Source organism: Narcine bancroftii, chromosome 3, assembly GCF_036971445.1.
Source record: "Narcine bancroftii isolate sNarBan1 chromosome 3, sNarBan1.hap1, whole genome shotgun sequence".
NCBI lineage: Eukaryota > Metazoa > Chordata > Chondrichthyes > Torpediniformes > Narcinidae > Narcine > Narcine bancroftii.
In genome coordinates this window covers 128619878-128638715 of record NC_091471.1, presented here as the reverse complement: position 1 = coordinate 128638715, position 18838 = coordinate 128619878, and the positions used below count along the sequence as shown (strand labels likewise).

At 41.2% G+C, this 18838-nt stretch overlaps 1 protein-coding gene across 2 annotated transcripts in view; it reads left to right on the top strand.

The window, feature by feature from the left end:
- Positions 1-18838, top strand: part of slit2 (slit homolog 2 (Drosophila)) — a 509410-nt gene that overhangs the window by 422537 nt on the left and 68035 nt on the right. For both annotated transcript variants that reach the window (XM_069925076.1, XM_069925074.1), the window contains 4 exons: positions 10594-10726; positions 13250-13318; positions 16919-16990; positions 17168-17239. In XM_069925076.1, the coding sequence (XP_069781177.1) occupies positions 10594-10726; positions 13250-13318; positions 16919-16990; positions 17168-17239 (346 nt within the window). The remainder of the gene's footprint in view (positions 1-10593; positions 10727-13249; positions 13319-16918; positions 16991-17167; positions 17240-18838) is intronic.

The window sequence follows — 18838 nt, the reverse complement described above, 5'->3', positions numbered from 1 at the left end:
GTCTTTGAAGGAATGGTTTGGAGGAGTTAAAGTGGTTAGCTCCAACAAGCTTTTGTTTGGACCCACAAACAAAGCACTCACCCAATCAGGCCTTTAGTCTCACTAATGTAGAGGAGGCCACGCCGAGTTCTCTGAACGCAGTAGGTTAGGTTGAATGATGAGCTTGTAAAACTCTGCCTCACCTGGAAAGTCTGTTAATGGCCCTGGATAGAGGTGAGGGCAGGGGTGCAGTGCTAATTTTTTAGGTGCCGGAGGTCACCAAAAAACGATCAAATATCCTAATGTTCTTCATGGTACTTTCCCCCCAGCAGCCACTATCCCCCTCTCCCCATCCTCCATCCCACACCTGCTTCCATAAAATCCCCTGTATTCAGAGACAGTGTCAGAACGAATCTAATAGAGGGACATTAGGGTAACTGTGATTGGGAGGGAGGGGCACAGGCGTATCTATGCAAAATAGAACCTATGGCAGGAGTGGCCAATGCGTCAAAATAAATTAGTGGCAAGTTGGTCACACAAGTCCCAGCCTTGGTGGCTGCCATGTTGTATTTGGTGTTTTATAATTGAGAGCGAACAGTAGGATGAGGAAGGAGCATGAGTGTACTGGTCATGGAAGAAACCGGTTCCTTGTATGTCCAGAATAGTGCTCTGTGGGGTGGGAGGTGGACCAACCATAAACTTAAGGACTGACCATATTTCTCCTGGACAGCCTTAAACCTAATGGCTAATGTTCTAATTTTGGGTGACCCCCCTACCCCATTGAAACCCACTATTTTCACTTCTTCTTTACCAACTCTAGTTTTTAAAGAATTCCCCATTTCTTCCTCTACCTGTCTCCACCTTTAACACAATCTGTCCTATCAAATTTGGGCTCCTCCCCCAGCTTCCTGTCCCCTTTATATACATAATATCAACCCTACCCTCTACTCTTGATAAAGGGTCCAGACCAGAAATGTAAACTGACTATTTCTACCCACGGATGCTGCCTGACCTGTTGAGGTCCCCTGGAAATTATTTCTATTATTGTCACATAATACTACATTTAGAATGTAACATACATGAAATGCTTTAACTTTTGTCCACTGTAAGTCAGACAGAGAGTCCCCACTTCGTTCAGTGCCCCTCACAGAAACCCACAGCACCTGGTGTTCCGAGGTGGTCTCCCCTCCAAGTACCAACCAGTCCTGAGCCTGCTTAGCTTCCAAGATCAGACCGCTTAGGTGCTGCAGAGCTCTTCTTAAGAGTCCAGATTGTGTTTTCCAACCAAGTTTATTCTTTCACAGGAATAGTTCTAAATATAATGTTTATAAAAAGTGAAAATATATCGATAGTTTTTTAAAATTTTAATGTTTACTAATGATATTTCAGGTTCTTTCTTTATCTTATTTATGTGGTCCAATCTTTATTTAGTGCTCTTTAAAACCTTCAAAATATTAGCTAGGAAACGTGTTTTTCCTTTCTAACTTGCTGGCTGTGGGCTTTTTTTTCTCTCTCCCTGTGCACTCTCTCCCTTGGTTTCTTCAGTTTCACCATACACTGGGAATCTTTGTGCACTGATACTGGTGAATAACTGATGTTGTAAAAGGGAAGCCTTAACACTACATATTGCTAAATCTTGTGGGGAATTCTCCCGTGGACATGGCTTGAAAACAAACTGAAATCCAGGATCATGTTCCAGCCTCTCTGCTGTTATGCAATGTCATGTTATTCCATTGCAGTTATGGTTGGCTTATCCACTCCTAAGCTTCCTGATGTTCCCCTGCACCTCATCCTCATTCCTGCAAAGCTAATTGTCCTGACATCTCTCCCCGACGCACACAAATGCCCACCCACGCCCAGCAGAATAAGAAGCCAAATCCACAATGTAAACATTGTTTATAACATACACTACCATGCATAATGCTTTTTGACTGAACACAGTGATCAAGGCCATGCACATCACATTTACTAGATTTAAAGAGTTAGATCCATTGAATCATTTTTGTCAAGACCCTGTTGGGAATGATATCACAACAAACCACTTATATCTGAAAGGGTTGACGGTGACTTGAAATTTCCTACAACTAACCCTTCCTCCTGCTGAGCAAGAGCTTCTGATACAATATGATAATTGGATTGGCATTATTTCAAGAGATTCAGTAGAAAAATAATGGCTTGCAAACTATGCTCCTTTAATGTAATGTTCTATCCTGTCATGTAGGGAACCTCAATATGGCACTAATAGAAAATTTACATTAAAGATTGTAAAAAGAGTTTTTAAATGAAACAAAGTACTTCAAATACCCAACATGTTGAAGCTGTTTACACTGGCCAGAGGGTTGGTGGCCAGAGGATACAGATTTAAAATAATTGGCAAAAGAATTAAGGTCAGCGTGAGGGATTTTTTTTCCATCAGGAAACTGTTACAATTAGGATTGCATTCCCTGAAAGGATGGTGGAGGCTGATTCTGTGGTCACTTGCAGAAGTGAATTGAATTTATCTATTTAGAAAGCAAAGAAAAAAACAAGGCTGTGGAGAAAGAGTAAAATTTTGGGGCTTCTTGGATAGATCTTTCAAAACCTTGGCACAAGCATGTGCTGACTAATGGTTAATTTGACAATAGGCTAACAAATAACTGATTGCTCAATCAGCAAGGATCAGGGCTTATGAGAGAGAGCCCCAGTTAGAAAATCACAGGTTCATGCTGTTCAGAATTCTCCCCCATGCCAGTGCTCTGTTGTTTCTACCACTGCCCAGAGAACGGAGTCAGAGAATCCAACCCTAAGTTTTCAGGCACTGGCTCTTAATCATAATCTGTTCAACCTTTTTAATTGATGACTGAAGTGGTACAACATTTAAAGTTTTTTTTCCCTGTACCTATTGCAATTTACATATGTAATTGAAGTTGTTTGCTGACTTTTCATTTTGGTCTAGATCTCTTGTACGAAGCACTTATTAGAAATAAGATTTTGCCCTGCCTGCGATTATGGTTGAACACAAGACACTGAGCATTATCATGTAAATCTCACTTGCCCACCTCATGTCACATTTCTATTGTTTTGTGGGGGTCACTATGTTTACAAATTATTTTTTGCATTGTATTTGGCAACTGCAGCTGCGAGATTTTCTCTTTTCAATGTCAACTATATAAAAATGTTATTTTCTCCAACTTGATAAAGTGGAGTTTCTGTCAAGAAATTGTTTTCAAGCAGTCATTCCTGCTGTATTTATATTACCTCCTTGTGCAATTGGATCTGGGCCAGTTCTAATTTAATCTGAGTCTCACACACTCGCACTCAATGATGGACTGTATGCGTTATTGCTGATTAGACCAGGGGAGTTGGTGAGGTGGCAGTGGGTAGGTTACCTATTCCAAGAAGCAGAGCAGAGGAGAGGAGGTGTGGGTACCTTCTCCAGGAAAAGAAGGGTGATAGGGTAGGACAGGTACCTGTTCCAGGAAGCTTGGGGAGGGATTTTGAGGGGAGGGATGGGTGCATGTTCCAGGAAGCGGAATGGGGGAGGGGGAAAGATAAGTGGGAGAAGGTTACCTGATCAAGGGAATGGAGGGGAGGTGGGGGGAGGCAGAAGGTTACCTGATCCAGGAAGCAGCATACATTAAAATCCAGAATTTACACTATGAGAGCTGCCCCCTGACACTAATGAAAACTCCACTCTTGTTGAAGGATGAATTTTCAAGCATATTTCAGAGACAGAAAGCTTTTTCTTCCCATGAAAGCTTTTTCACGCAATCACAGAAATGTCAATGGGCATCTCAGTGAATGTCAATTTGATTGTTGTCAAGTTGACTAAATAGAAGATGATGGTTTATTTAACTGTTCTTCTGCAGCTGAAAAGCTTGGCTTTGTTTTGCCAAAGTTTTTGATCCACAATTTCTGGATTAGAGAGCATGAGCTATAAGGAGAGCTAGGACAAACTTGTTTTCTCAGGAGCTTGAGAAGCAGAAGGGAAACTTGAGAGAAGTGTATAAAATTATAAGAGGCACAGATGGAGTTGATGGTCAGAGTGTTTTTCTCAATGTTTAAATTTCAGATAGTATCTGCATTGATTGAAGGTGGAGGGGGGAAACCTTCAGGGAGATTTGCAAGGCAAGCTTTAAATACAGAGAGTGGTAGGTGCTTGGAACGCACTGCCAGAGGAATTAGTGAAAGCAGATATGGTTGCAACGTTAAAGAGATGTTTTAGCCTGACACTTGAGTAGGCAGGGAATGGAGAGATAGAGATCTTGTGCGGGCAGATGGGATTAGTTTAAATTGGCATCGTGATCGGCACAGGCATCATGGCAGAAGAGATTGTTGTGTCCAGTATTGTTCTATGTTCTACTGTTACCATAGATTTGATTAGAAAGGTAACTGGCCTTGTTCAGATTGATTGAAATGAAGTGTGTATGCCTTTAAATTTACTTGTTCAGCTAATCAGACCACCTTGTGGTGAGCGCAGATTCATGAGATGGTTTAGCAGTGGAGCTATTTAGCTGAGTAGAAAATGTATGGTAATGAGCTGGTAGTCTATTTTCCAGTCGTCTTATTTTAGACCATTGCAGAGTTTATGCAGTGTCGAATGCTGGTTTGGGATAAATTGCCAAGAGTAGTAATGGAAGCTGATAACCACACCATCAGAATAGCTGGAAGGTCTTCTATATTTCATGGGTCAAGTGGCTTCCTCCCCTCCTGTAATAATTCTATGAATGGGGTAAAAATGGAAAATTGCATGCAAGTTAACTTCAGTTCAAAGTTCAGATTTATTGCCAGAACATATATACATGACATCATATACAATCCTGAGATTCTTTTTCCTGCAGGCCAGGCAGAATTTCTATTTATTGGTAGCACAAAATACTGTATTCAAGAAAAGATTCATATACAAAGGAGAGAAATGTAAACAGGCTGACTGTGCAATAAAAATAAATATTCAATAAAAAAATAACGTGCAAACTAAGAGTTTTTAATCCTTTGGACTCTGTGTCCCTCTTTTCAGGGGCTACCAACAACCACATAATCACCATGTCCTGGTTTTAAAGGAATACTCCAGCTCCTGTTTCCTGAGACAAGATTTTATACATACCCACCAGCTGGTTCCTACTGATTTTTAACCTTTTGTACCATAGTTTATCCATGGATCTAGTCCAGAGTATAAATTATGAAAGGTTAAAAATGGCCAGAGTCCAAAGAGTTAATTGAATCTCTCATTGAATTTGTTGTTTAGGAGTCAGACGGTGGAGGGTAGGAACTGTTCCAGAACCTGGTGGTGCGAGTCTTGTGGCACCGAGGAAAGCATCCGGTCCAGACGAAGAACTTGGCCAAGTATTAAAAATCTATGCTGACCAACCCACCAAAGTAATTACAGATATGTTCAACATCTTGCTCCGGCAGGGTGTGGTATCCACCTTTTTCAAGTAGGCGTCAATCGTACCTAAGCCTATTGACAAGTGGCACTCACATTAACAGTGATGAAGTGTTTTGAAAGGCTAGTATTGAAGTATATCAGCTCATGTCTGAGCGGTGACATGGATTCGTTCCAATTTGTCTATGGTAGCAACAGGTCTATGGTGGATGCCATCTCATTGGCTCTACACATATCACTGGAACAAAAGGACAGCCAAGCTGCATACAACAGGATGCTCTTTATTGACTGCAGTTCAGCATTTAACATCATCATCCCCTCAAAACTGATCAACAAACTCCAATACCTGGGACTCAAAACCTCGCTGTGTAATTGGATCATGGATTTCCTCACCTCTGGACCACAATCAGTGAGGATCGGTAAGAGCATCTCCTTCTACAATCTCTATCAGTTCTGAAGCACCACAGGGCTGGATTTCTAGCACCCCTAATCTGCTCGCTTTACGCCATGAATGTGTGGCTCGGTATGACAATAACACCATCTACAAATTCACTGATAATACCACGGTAGTGGGTTGTCTAAAAAGGGCAATGAGTCAGCATACAGGAGGGAAATTGAAAACTTGGCTGAATGATGCACCAACAAGAAGCTCGCACTTAATGTCACCGAAACCCAGGAGCTGATTGTTGACTTCAGGAAGGGTAAACCACATGTGTACGCTCCAGTGATTATTGGCAGATCAGAGCTGGAGAGGGTGAGAAAGTTTAAGTTCATGGGATTTTCTATCTCAGAGGATCTTTCTTGGACACAACATGCTAATGGCATCATGAAGAAAGCAGGTCACCACCACTACTTCCTCAGGAATTTGCAGAGGATTTGTTTGACATCAGAAAGCTTGGAAAATTTCTACAGATGTGTGGTGGAAAGTGTCCTGACCAGCAGCATCACGGTCAGGTATGGGGGCACCAATATGCCCGAGCGTAAAGCCCTGCAAAAGGTGGAGGACATAGCCCAGGACCTCACAGGCAAAACCCTCCCCACCAATGAGAACATCCACAGGTGACGCTGCCATCAGGGATCAGCAGCAATTATCAAGGATTAACACCACCCAGCACATTCTCTGTTCTCGTTGCTACCATCAGGAAAGAGGTCAAGGTGCCACAAGACTGGCACCACCAAGTTCAGGAACAGCTGCTCCCCTCCATCATCAGACTCCTCTACAATAAACATATTTAAGGACTCATTTAAGGACTTTTATTTGTGCGCTTTATTATTTGTTTTTATCCTCTCTGCGTTACACAGTCAGTTGTTTATATTTATTTACATGTGTACATTATGTACAGTTTTCCTTCCACTCTCAATTAGTGATAATTCTGTCTCGCCCGCAGGGAAAAGAAATGTATGTGATGTCATATATGTACTCTGACAATAAATCTGAAATCTGATCCTATACCTTTTTCCTGATGGCAGCAGCGAGATCAGAGTATGTCCCCGGTGGTGTGGATCCTTGATTGCTGTTGCTCTCCATTGGCAGCTTTCCATATAGATTTCGCTGATGGTGGGGAGAGTTATGTTTGTGATGTACTTGGCTGAGTCCACTACCTTTTGTAGGGCTTTCTGTTCAGAGGTATTGGTGACAGGTTGTGATGCAGCCAATCAGCTCATTTTCCACAACACATCTGTGGAAGTTTTTGATGAACTTTAACATGAGGTGTGCATTGAATTGGAAAGAAACAAGATTTAAGAAGCTTTGCTGAGGCTGAGAAGATATGGCAACTATTACTGGCCATTGTCAAGGTTGAACCAGATTTGAAAAAAGAAAGAAGTATAGATCAAGTAGACCCAACATGCAACCATAGACAGCATGAAACCTGGGCTTCAGCTTGGAGTTGCACTTTTTTCATTAGCCTCTTTTAAATTGCAGCACCTGGGTAGCCCTCCTGGGACCCGGCTGTGATTACTGGGGTAAAAGTGCTAGAAGCACCTTTTAAATTGCAGGGGAATCGACCCATTAAATTGCCAATCGGGGGTGGGGGCAGTGGGAATTCCCACCCCCACAATGATGCGTCACATACACTCCGGAGCATTTTCATTTTCAAATCGCCTGTGGACGTGACCTAGGTAAGTTTAACTGGGTTCCCTGACGACCTCTGAGGTAGGTCAGAGACCCGGTTGGATTCTGAGGGGGTTGACCGGGTCAGATCCTTTCTAATTACCCAGATATCCCCATTTTACACGGCAGTTTGAAAGGGCCTTGTGTCACAGCTGAAGTGAAGGGTTTTCTGCATACAGCCCTTGCAGGAAGGATATGTCCTGTCAATGCCTTCCATTATTCTTTAAAATACCAAACTACCAAGGTATGATTCACATCTCTCTGTTTTGCACTGTGCTTGTAAAATAAGGGATGGCAATGGTTAGTGTAGCGGTTAGCGCAATTCTATCACAGCACCAGCAACCCAGGTTCGAATCTGGCATTATCTGTGAGGAGTTGATACATTCTCCACGTGTCTGTGTGGATTTGTCTGAGTGGATTTCCTCCAGGTGGTCGGGTTTCCTCTCACACTCCAAAACATACCTGATCAATTGTGTGTATTTTGTTGTCACAGCCTCGTGGGTCAGATTGGCCTGTTACCGTGCTGTATGTCTAAATTTAAAATTTATGAGCTGAGTTTCAAGATACAGCATGATGTGCTTGTTAGGTCCTGCATGATGCCTTTTCAGCCAGTGGCACAGCTCTGCATGTATTTCCTGGATTATCCAGATCTTGGCTGTTGCTGGAAAGGTGTGTCAAAACCTTCATAACTTAATGGTAGTTCTTGGCAGGTGTGACCAACCAGGTTGTGCGCCTCTCACTCTTCCTTGGAATGTCTTTATTGGCCCTCAACACCTAACACATTGCATTTAGAACTGTTCTAAGATACTCAGATATCTTATTCATGTAAATAGAGGATATTCTACAGGCAACAGTTATTTGTCAGACTGAAGTCCGACTTCATCTCACTGCAGGTTTCCGTGTGCAAATTCTGTCAGGTAAACATCTAGCCAAATACACAGGGACATTGCTGTCTTTGTGGAGATTGCATGTTCTACCTTTAACCACCTGAAATTTTTCTGGCTACCAGCCACATCTTAGATTAGGGTCCATGGGTAGTTTAATTGGCCACTGTATGATGCCCTTTATGTGTAAGTCTTGGATTCTGGATGGAGTTGTACAGAGGAATAAAAAGTCAGATTAGTTGAGGATTAGTGCAACTTGGTGGTTGGGTCAATACAGAATGTAGCTGAAGGGCCTGTCTCTGTAATATGACCCTGTACAAGACAGTAGAAAAGTACAATATTGGAACAGCATCTTTGCCCAGACCATAATCTTTTCTGCATGGAAATTATCTGTATCCATCTGTTCTCTGCCTGTTCATGTGCCAAGTTAAATTACTCTTAAACATTACTATATTATCTGTTTCCAACACCTTTACTAGCAGCATGTTCCAGGCATCTACCACTCTGTGTAATCAAAAAAAAAGCCTGAATCCCCTTTAACCTTTCCTCCTCTCACCTTAAACCCTCAAGTAGATGACATTTCTATCTTGAACAATGGCACTGACCATGACTCTAACTCTACCCAGCATTCCTCTGTAGTTGGTCCTTTTCCAAACATTTGCAGTTTCCACAGGAATAGTCAGTGGAGCCAGTAATATTGGTTGAAATAAAATTACTTACAATAAAAAAATCTAACTAGAGTTTTTTTTATATAATAAATAATCATAATAAATTGGTTCTTTAAACTCAGTCTGTCCTTTCTGTGGTTCCCAGTGTACCTATTAGTGCCAAGTTTTCCTGGACCTCAGTAACATATTGCCATTCTTAATTCTTGATGTTCTACATCCCAGAACTAGGGAAATGTGATACTCATCCGTCTAAGGGATGGGCTTCATCATTGTTGCCAGCTGGACAAGGCCAAAGTGGGCCATCCAATTAATTACAAAACCAACTGGGAAATGGAAAAAATAAATCAATATTCTATAACATTTATAAATTATAACATTAATTTTCCTCTTTTAATTGTTCATTTAAAATTATTTGTATTCTTTAAGTTAATTCATTGTTGGTGGAGTCCCCTCTTCAACAATGTGAATTATTCCAGACAAGTGGCAAAATTGCAATTTTCAGCAAGTCAAATTCAAGATTATTTTATTGTCATGTAATAAAGCAGAAAGTGCAATATTACAGAAAATTTCCTTTAGTCTATTGTAAGGGTTGTCACTTCTGCTTTTCCGTCTCAAGCGGTGGGGGACATGGGGAGGTCGTCTCCCAGTTTTCTGGTGCCCTGCGCCAATCCTCTGGCTTCCCCAGAGTCTGCAGCCTCTGCCAAACATAGGCGCCACCATCTTGGCGCAGACCCAGTGTTTGTAGCATTTTAAATAAACTACCATTGTCTCGTTTAACATGCCATTTGACTCCTCTGCAGAGCCGATCGAACTGGGCAGTTGGACGGTGTCTCCGCTCCTCGTGGGTCTGCACCACCAGCAGCAATGCCGTTGAGGCAGATACGGCATCTCCGCAATATATTTTTCAAGTTCATGTTTATGATCATCTGACTGTAAATTTACAGCTGGATGAAGCAGTGATTGTTTGGACCACCGTGCACATATACATATACACACAATACTCAGGACATAACAATCACATGTATACATCAAGATATAATTTAAAATAAATTTATATAAATACTTTGGATTACATTATAAAGGTTCCAAGGACTTCACATCACACTAGTTTTTTTTTTTGAAGTGTTTAGTTTCCTTCATGCAAAGCGAAAGCATTTCCAAGTTTTCTGGCTAATGTGACCTCATCTGAAGAAGCAATCCTTAACTATTACCTGTTTGTCTTCGAGGGGTAAAAGAGAAACCTGATCCATGGGACCAGTTTCCATATGACTTCTAGATTAAAGTATTGCTTTGTAATCACTGCCAGGTAGTCAGCATTCTCTATGTAAACCATCTGAACTTCTCAATTAAATTGTTGCTTATATAATCACTGCCAGATATTTCTTTTCTATATATAATTCTTTAAATCTCAGTGCAATTTTCATTTGGGTACACAATGCCACTATTCTACAACATGAGTTAATGTGAGCAGCTTGAATCTGTTACATTAAATGATTCTCTGTGTTTTGATGTTCTTTCAAACTATCTTTAAAGTTTAAAGAAAGCAATTATTTGCCTCATGTTAACCTTTCCGCTCCCACATTTCAGGAAATGATGACAACAGTTGTTCACCCCTCTCCCGCTGCCCTGCAGAATGTACTTGCCTGGACACTGTGGTTCGTTGCAGTAACAAGGGACTCAAAGTCTTGCCCAAGGGCCTCCCCAAGGATGTCACAGAACTGTGAGTGATACATCTTTCTTATCTTCAGGCATTTAATGGAGAGAATTTCAGATTTTGGGGGTACTTAAATAGAAGCTTATTAAACATGACAGTCAGGTTTCTTACCTAATGGCAGGCGTGACCTTTATTCTTTTTTAGTGAAAGCATTAGTAATTCTTTTGATAATAAATTCCACTGCAACAATGGGCATCCATTCTATTACACAATGGCCAGCTTGCATTGAACTTAATGTAGTCAAAAATGTCCTGATTTGAATTCTGGAGTCACAGAAGCAGGCAATTTACATTAATGTTGGACTGAGGTTACAGAACTGAAACTTGGTCCTTCCACTATTATGTCCCACCACTGGTCTATCTCCAGCATGGCACCTTCTTTTCACTACCTCCACTTTGGCTTCTACACCCTCCTTGCCTATTCTACTTACCATCACCACAATTTCTCCATTTCAAATTTTGAAAACTCCCTTCACACTGCCATTTACACGATTTCTACTCTTACACACCATCTCTGTGTCACTGGTTACATATAATTTTCACGTGGATTTTTATAACCAGCTGCCCACTACCTTTTAAAAACTGCTTGAATGAACAACCTTCATGCTTCTTTTATACATACATAATTCTACACTGCCATCTGTATATTGTCTCCACGCTTCCTTTCACTGACCACTCTACCCTGCACCTTTCACTGACCACTCTACACTGCTTTCATCATACCTATTCAATACAACCTTTTGCACCAACTCCCATTTCTTTCTGCATATGAGCTCTTCACCATATCACCATCTTTTACACACCTTCTCCCCTGTCTCTTACACATCACATCCCTTTATATCACCACACTACCTCCTGCACACCATTTATCAACCTGCTCTTATACACTATTTTCACTCCATCCTTTAGACACCATTATGACCTGAGCCTCCTTGTTTGCAGCCTTGTCTGGGTTGCCAAGGGGCTCATCGTTTTGGTGTAGGTGTTTTCTCTCTTTCAAGAAATTCTCATGAAATTTTCAACCTTCGTACCATGTTTCCATTTTGCAGCATCTGCTCCTTCTCCATAAAAATTCCAACTTCACTAAATGGGAAAATCACAGTTTATAATAAGATTCAGAGGTTACTGCTTTTGTAAAGAAGATGAAAAGTGGATGCCAAGTCAGCCTTAGCATTTTTCCAAAGTACTATCTTCAATAGAGAATGTTGCTGCCTTCATTTAGTTTCCACTACACTAATAATGGTAGCGATTCTTAATCTATTTCCCCAAAGGTTTTCATTGATTATGTCCTTTGTAGAACAGTTATTATCTTTGGAAAGAGGAAAATTAATATTTATAGCAAATTGCCACGCTTCTCAATCTTATTCAAAATTCAAGTCAAATTTATTGTTATTTAATTGCACAAGTACAACCTGACAAAACAGCATTCTCCGAACCCTGGTGCAAAACACGCAGATACACAACCAAATATAACACATATACAGGCAAGCAATACATATGTGGAACAAGAATTCATATATACAAATAAATAAATATTGTTTTGTGAATATGAGAGTCTTGGATGGTTAGTGTGAACAGTTCCTTTGGTCATTCAGCACTCTCACTCCCTATGATTAAAAATGTGACGAGTTGCTTGCAAATCAATGAAATTAATATTTAAAACAACAAGTTCGAACTTCACAAAGACACTGTATTAGTTTTTAACATGACAACAGCCTTCAGTAATCAACATCAATGAGTATTTTGCAGCAATGAGAATAATTTGCAGTTTACTCGAGGTGATGTTAATTAGAACGTTGCAGGAGAAAATTAAAAAGGCTTTCTGTTTTATTTTCTGTTATTTTCCATTGCATCCTACAGGACATATTTAATATGTATATTTTCAGTAAATGCCTAAAGGAGCTATTTGTTATAGTTATGGCAGTGGGGTGGTGGGAGGGGGGCGGGAGATATTCCAGGGTTTGTTGAGTCATGATACTTGTATCTGCTGAGCTCATTCACTCAATTTCCAGAGGGAGAAAGAAATGAGAGATTCCAGCAGATATTTGCACTTGTTCCAGGACCTTCTATTGTTACCACGCCTCAACCACTTCCGCACCTCTTTCGTTCTTGGAAAGATATAAAGAAACGAGCAGCAACACAAGGGAAGTCCATGAAAAGGCAAATTAATCCTTATAATTTGCCCGTGTAGATTCTGGCTTTGCTGCAAGGTGCACAGAGAAATTGGTTTTATCCTCACTAATTCAAACTCATTCCCTTCCAGTGGATTAAACATGTGGAGCGCAATCCATTAATGTAACTTGCTTCCTACAATTCACCCAACTGTGAAACCTTGGTTTAACATCTTAGCCTTTTCTCTTCCCTGTTGATGATGTTGTGCAGCATAAGCTTTGACTGTCCACTTCTCTCATCAATAAGCAGAAGTCTTTATTATTCCATATTTGTTGTATTTTAGATGTAAAAGGAGGAAGGGTGATTGCAAAATTAATGAGTAATTTCTGGCTGATTGAGGCAATGTTCTCTGTTCCAGATATCTGGATGGAAATCAATTTGTGATGGTGCCTAAGGAACTCACCAACTACAAGCATTTATTACTGATGTAGGTACTTTCATTTTCGCACCTTTACAGTATTACTATTAAAAGAGATCACAAGCACAGGCCATTCAATGCCTCTCATCTGCTGCACTTTGACGGACATATTTCTTAACTCCATCTGTCTACCTTGGTTCCACACCCTTTAGTTCCTTAGCTAAGAGAATATGTATTGATTTCAGATTTAAATTTATTGTCCAAACATCTTCCCTTGTGTATCGTGGGAGTGAGTCACACAGTTCTACTACCACCCTCTCGATGAAAATGTTCCCTAATTTCCTTCCCAAATGACCACCATCTGATTTTAAATTCAGTGTTTTAGATTCCCTCATGAACAGAACTAATCTCTCCCCGTATACCCAATAAATCTATTTCAAAATGTTTTTTTTTTATTGGTAATGTAGAAGCTTGCTTTGTCAAATTTCCAAGGAGCTAGGAAATGAAGTATCGCTTTGATGTTGACCACACCTTGGTTGGCAAAGGGATAAGTAATTTGGATATATCCGGACATGTTAATTGCTTAAATGGAACAGATAATGGGCTATATTAATTAAAGATAAATTATAAAAAATGTATGTTCTTTGGTATCATATGATCATTGCCATTCTAGTGTCATCAGCCACTTTCCTCTGCTCAGAACATTTCAACCTGCAAGAGCTTGTCATTACAGTGAATATAAGGCTCGCCCACACTCGTGAGACAGGATAATGTGTTTCATTTCTCATTGTTTCATTGTCAGTATGGTTTACTTGGTGTTCTCTTGATGAAGGGCTCAAACCTGAAACACTGGTTATGTATCTTTCTCTTTGCTATACCTCACTGACAAAAGGCAAAGGAGGAAAATCCCAACACCCAACCCCAACCAACCAATTTTCCCCTGCAACCGCTGCAACCGTGCCTGCCTGTCCCGCATCGGACTTGTCAGCCACAAACGAGCCTGCAGCTGACGTGGACTTTTTACCCCCTCCATAAATCTTCGTCCGCGAAGCCAAGCCAAAGATAAAGTACATGGTTTGACCAGCTGAGATTCTCTTGTATTGTGTTTTCACTTCAACCATGGTGTCTGAAGATTTTCAAGCTTCACTTCTGGTGACTTGGTGAAATATTTAAATAACTGATTAATTTATCCAGAGATACAGGGTTTTCTAGGTAACAAACTGAACTTGGTTGCCAATTTTCTCTTTGCATTCTCTTCTTTGGCTTGGCTTCGCGGACGAAGATTTATGGAGGGGGTAAATGTCCACGTCAGCTGCAGGCTCGTTTGTGGCTGACAAGTCCGATGCGGGACAGGCAGACACGGTTGCAGCGGTTGCAGGGGAAAATTGGTTGGTTGGGGTTGGGTGTTGGGATTTTCCTCCTTTGCCTTTTGTCAGTGAGGTGGGCTCTGCGGTCTTCTTCAAAGGACGTTGCTGCCCGCCAAACTGTGAGGCGCCAAGATGCACGGTTTGAGGCGATATCAGCCCACTGGCGGTGGTCAATGGGGCAGGCACCAAGAGATTTCTTTAGGCAGTCCTTGTACCTTTTCGATGGTGCACCTCTGTCACGGTGGCCAGTGGAGAGCTCGCCATAGAACACGATCTTCGGAAGGCACTGGTCCTCCATTCTGGAAACGTGACCCACCCAGCGCAGCTGGATCTTCAGCAGCGTGGACTCGATGCTGTCGACCTCTGCCATCTCGAGTACTTCGACGTTAGGGATGAAAGTGCTCCAATGAATGTTGAGGATGGAGTGGAGATAACGCTGGTAGAAGTGTTCTAGGAGCTGTAGGTGATGCCGGTAGAGGACCCATGATTCGGAGCTGAACAGGAGTGTGGGTATGACAACGGCTCTGTATATGCTTATCTTATTATACATCTTATTATAGTCCTTGTTAAGGAATGGGTATTATTTGGCTGAGTCAGCTAACCTGGCAGAAAGAAAGACTCAACTAGGCATCTAGGAATCACAAAGAAATCATTGAGACACTGGACGTTCCAAACTCTAGGCCAGCTTTAATCAACCTCATGTGACATAAATCTGATGGTTGATAAATTCAGGTAGCTGAGTAATCTTAGGTCTATTGACGACAGATAGTGAATCTGATGATCAAACTGTGAATCTGTTCATATGGCATAGAAGATTTTCACATCAATATTACAATGAATAATCAAGAGAAGTAAACGGCATATACGTTATTACGAGGCCAGAGGACCCCAAACCTAGCAGCAATAGATATTCACCAAGACAAATGGTTACTTAAACAAAAGTTGCTTTTAATTATCTTTAAACATGGAAAGAGGATCACACTTCAAATTATCACTATTAACTGACCTAACAATCCCTCTTCTAATTCTAACCGCACGTGTATGTAATGTGTGTGGAAGTTCAGAAAAATTCTTGGATTCACAGTCCACTCTCACTTCTCATTCTTCCAAGTTCACTGGTTGCAGGCAATTCTTATACTATGCAGAGAATTTAACATTTATGAAGTTCACCAGGCTTTGGTGCTTGAAAAGGTAAATAGTTACCATTCAGGAAGAAGGTTCTTGTCAGTTTTCAGAGAGAGATTTGTTGTTCCTGGACACAAACAGATCCCCTTTAACCAGCCACATCAATGTCTTGCTGAGGAAATTTGCCCCATCAGGGTTCTCCAGATGATAACCTCTTTCTTTCAGCTCACCACAGAGTTCCTTTTTTTCCCTCTTATTTCAAGCGAAACATTAGACAGCCAGTCCTCTCCTCTTGCATGAATCACAAGGGCTTTGACCAGGCTGAAATAAGCACTCAAAGCCCATCTTCCAAAATGGGGTTTTTCCACAAGCTCGCCAGCTTGTCCTGTTCCAGTCCCAGCTGCTGCTGATGACTGTAACACTGCAGAACTGATCTCATTCTTTCTCTCTCAGAGAAAAAGCTGTTCAACTCTCTCTGCTTGCAAAAACCACATGACCCTCTTAGAACAGCAAGTTCCCCTCTCATTCAACCTGAGGCTTCAAACGACTCCTCTGATCTCTTTCATCTGTTGCTTTTCAAACCAACAATCCATTAGTGAACACAACGTGATTCCCTGATTTTCTCACAGGGAGTTAGTATACGATCTTGTTCATTAAATAGATGATCAGACATATTCCAGGTCATCAAGAAGTCTTTGTTTAAAGAAAGACCAGCTGTATTTTCAAAGGACAACTTTGAGCTTGTGAGACCTGACATTTTTGTTTGTATCTTTTGGAAGGTCTTTTATTCTTTGGAGGCTATGCCTTCAAGTTAGCACCAATCAAAACTTTGGATCCACAAAACAAATTTTTATCATGTGTTTTTAGAAGAGGAAACAATTTCCAGGATGTGGAACAGTGCTCAGACACTGTGGATGCATTATGGGAATAGCTCTGAATTAAGACTACTGTTTGGACCCCATGCAGTTTATGCACAAACCTTAAGCTCCTCAACACTGGTTAGCCTTATTGTAATTATTCAGATATGTCTTAGGCTTCAGGTCTTTAGACCAAACGATATAAGGCAGCAGAGGATTCGATATGTCCGATCATACCATGTATCTGATTGTATGTTTCCACATCATATACATATTCTGAACTACCAATTAATTTAATTATTCTCGTGTTCTATTTTCAGTGATTTAAGTAACAACAGAATCAGTACATTGTACAATCAGAGCTTCAGCAATATGACAGAGCTCCTAACATTGTAAGTATTTATCCTCAATATTTGGCACCAAACGGGACTCTGCAGTCTGTAGAAATGCTCATCATAAACTCCAGTGCTTGTTTTCATGATGTTTGATTTTACCTCCAACTTGCAATTTGTATTCATTTATGATTAGGAATTGTAATATTTCCTCAATTATAATTTTTTTTTTCAAAGGATTCTCAGTTATAACCGGCTCAGATGCATCCCTGTTCGGGCTTTTGATGGTTTAAAGTCTCTGCGGTTATTGTAAGTACAGGAAAGATAAGTGATTCCTGTTGGTATTTATTGGCACTTTAAATAATGCAGCTAATCATTGATAAATCCTCTCTAAGGATTGATATGGTCCATTCAAAGCTGCAATATCGTCAGCTTTTGGGTTAGTTCTGTGCACCAGCCCCTTTCCCTGGATATCAGAGCATAGCTGAGTCCTTAATCTAAATTGTCCTCAGAATTGTTCCCACTCTGAGTCCACTGCCATAACTTTGTTTACGTACGTAGCATTTCTGCTGCCAAATCTATCACTTTCATGGACCTTTAAGCACAATTTAAAAAGATGTAAATAATTGAAAAAGCGTAAATAAATAAAACTACGTTAAACATTTTGAAGCAATTAAAAGAAACTCATCTTCACCTTTGCTTAATATCTACATCCTTACAATCCCCTTTGAAACCATGCGAGTTTCATGGAAGTGCAAACCAGGAAGGCTGTTGGATGGCGGAGCTGCTGTAATGGCAGCATTGCCACTGATGAGGACTCACTGGGAGCAGAGACTCTGCGCTCCTGCGGGTCCATCTGCCCAGTCTGGCTGCCATCAGCTGCAGGTCTATAAAGCGGTGGTTTTATTTAAAAATAATGTGGCCACGGGGGTCTGCGCCCAAGATGGTGGTGCCAGGAGAAGTTGCAGACTCTGGGGAAGCAGATGGCTGGTGCAGGGCAACAGAAAAGGGGGGGGGGGTGCTACCCCCATTTGAGAAGGAGAAGCAGAGAAGATGGACCATGGGACTGTGACCCTGGTGGCAGACCAATGAGGGATTATGTGGTTGAAGAAACACACTGGTCGCATTGGAGACTTGAGGCAATGAATCCATGCAGGCTAAGGGCTGCGGCGACTGCAGTCCTGGGATTCACACCAGCCAGTGGACAGTTGGAGACTGGCTCAAGACAGAATGGAATGGCACCAGGTCTCAGAACTGGGATGCAAGAGGGTGCTGAAGGGTTCCTGATTGTGTCAGAGGTTCAGATCTGGAGCTCTGGATGCTGATGGTTTGGACTGGACTCTGCGGTTGCAGAAGCTGAGGAAGCGCTGGAGGTGACTCTCTTTTGCTTCTTTTTCTCTGACTGTAAGAGGCGCTTCGAGTAATTTCTGCCGATGGCGAATCTGTCTGCCTTATAGCAAACTAAGTGAATTTCCTGTTAATATTGTACTTTATTTTATTACATGACAATAAATTGAATCTTTAATCTTGAGTCCCTGTTCCTAAGACAAGCCAAACCTAATGCAGGATCCAAAAGGCAATTCCTGAGTAAAAGTAATTGGGTTCCTTAGCAGAGTTGTTTCCACCAATGGATTCCAGCAGAAATGGGAACTGACCCTTTGGCTTTGCGAATCTCTCAGTGTGTTCAGGACCTCTGCACGTGTGGCAGTCTTATGTTTGCTTCCATTAAGCTTGTGCAGAATGGCTGGTGTTTACCAGCAGGTTTCAGGTCAAAGTGGATTGCTTTTGCCATCTGTATTCAGGATTTATGCATAAAATGTCATTATTAAGGCTGCTCAAGAAAGTGAGTCAAAACCAAACGTTATTTGGCACCTAGAAATAAGCAGAATAAAAAGTAAGTAGAAATCT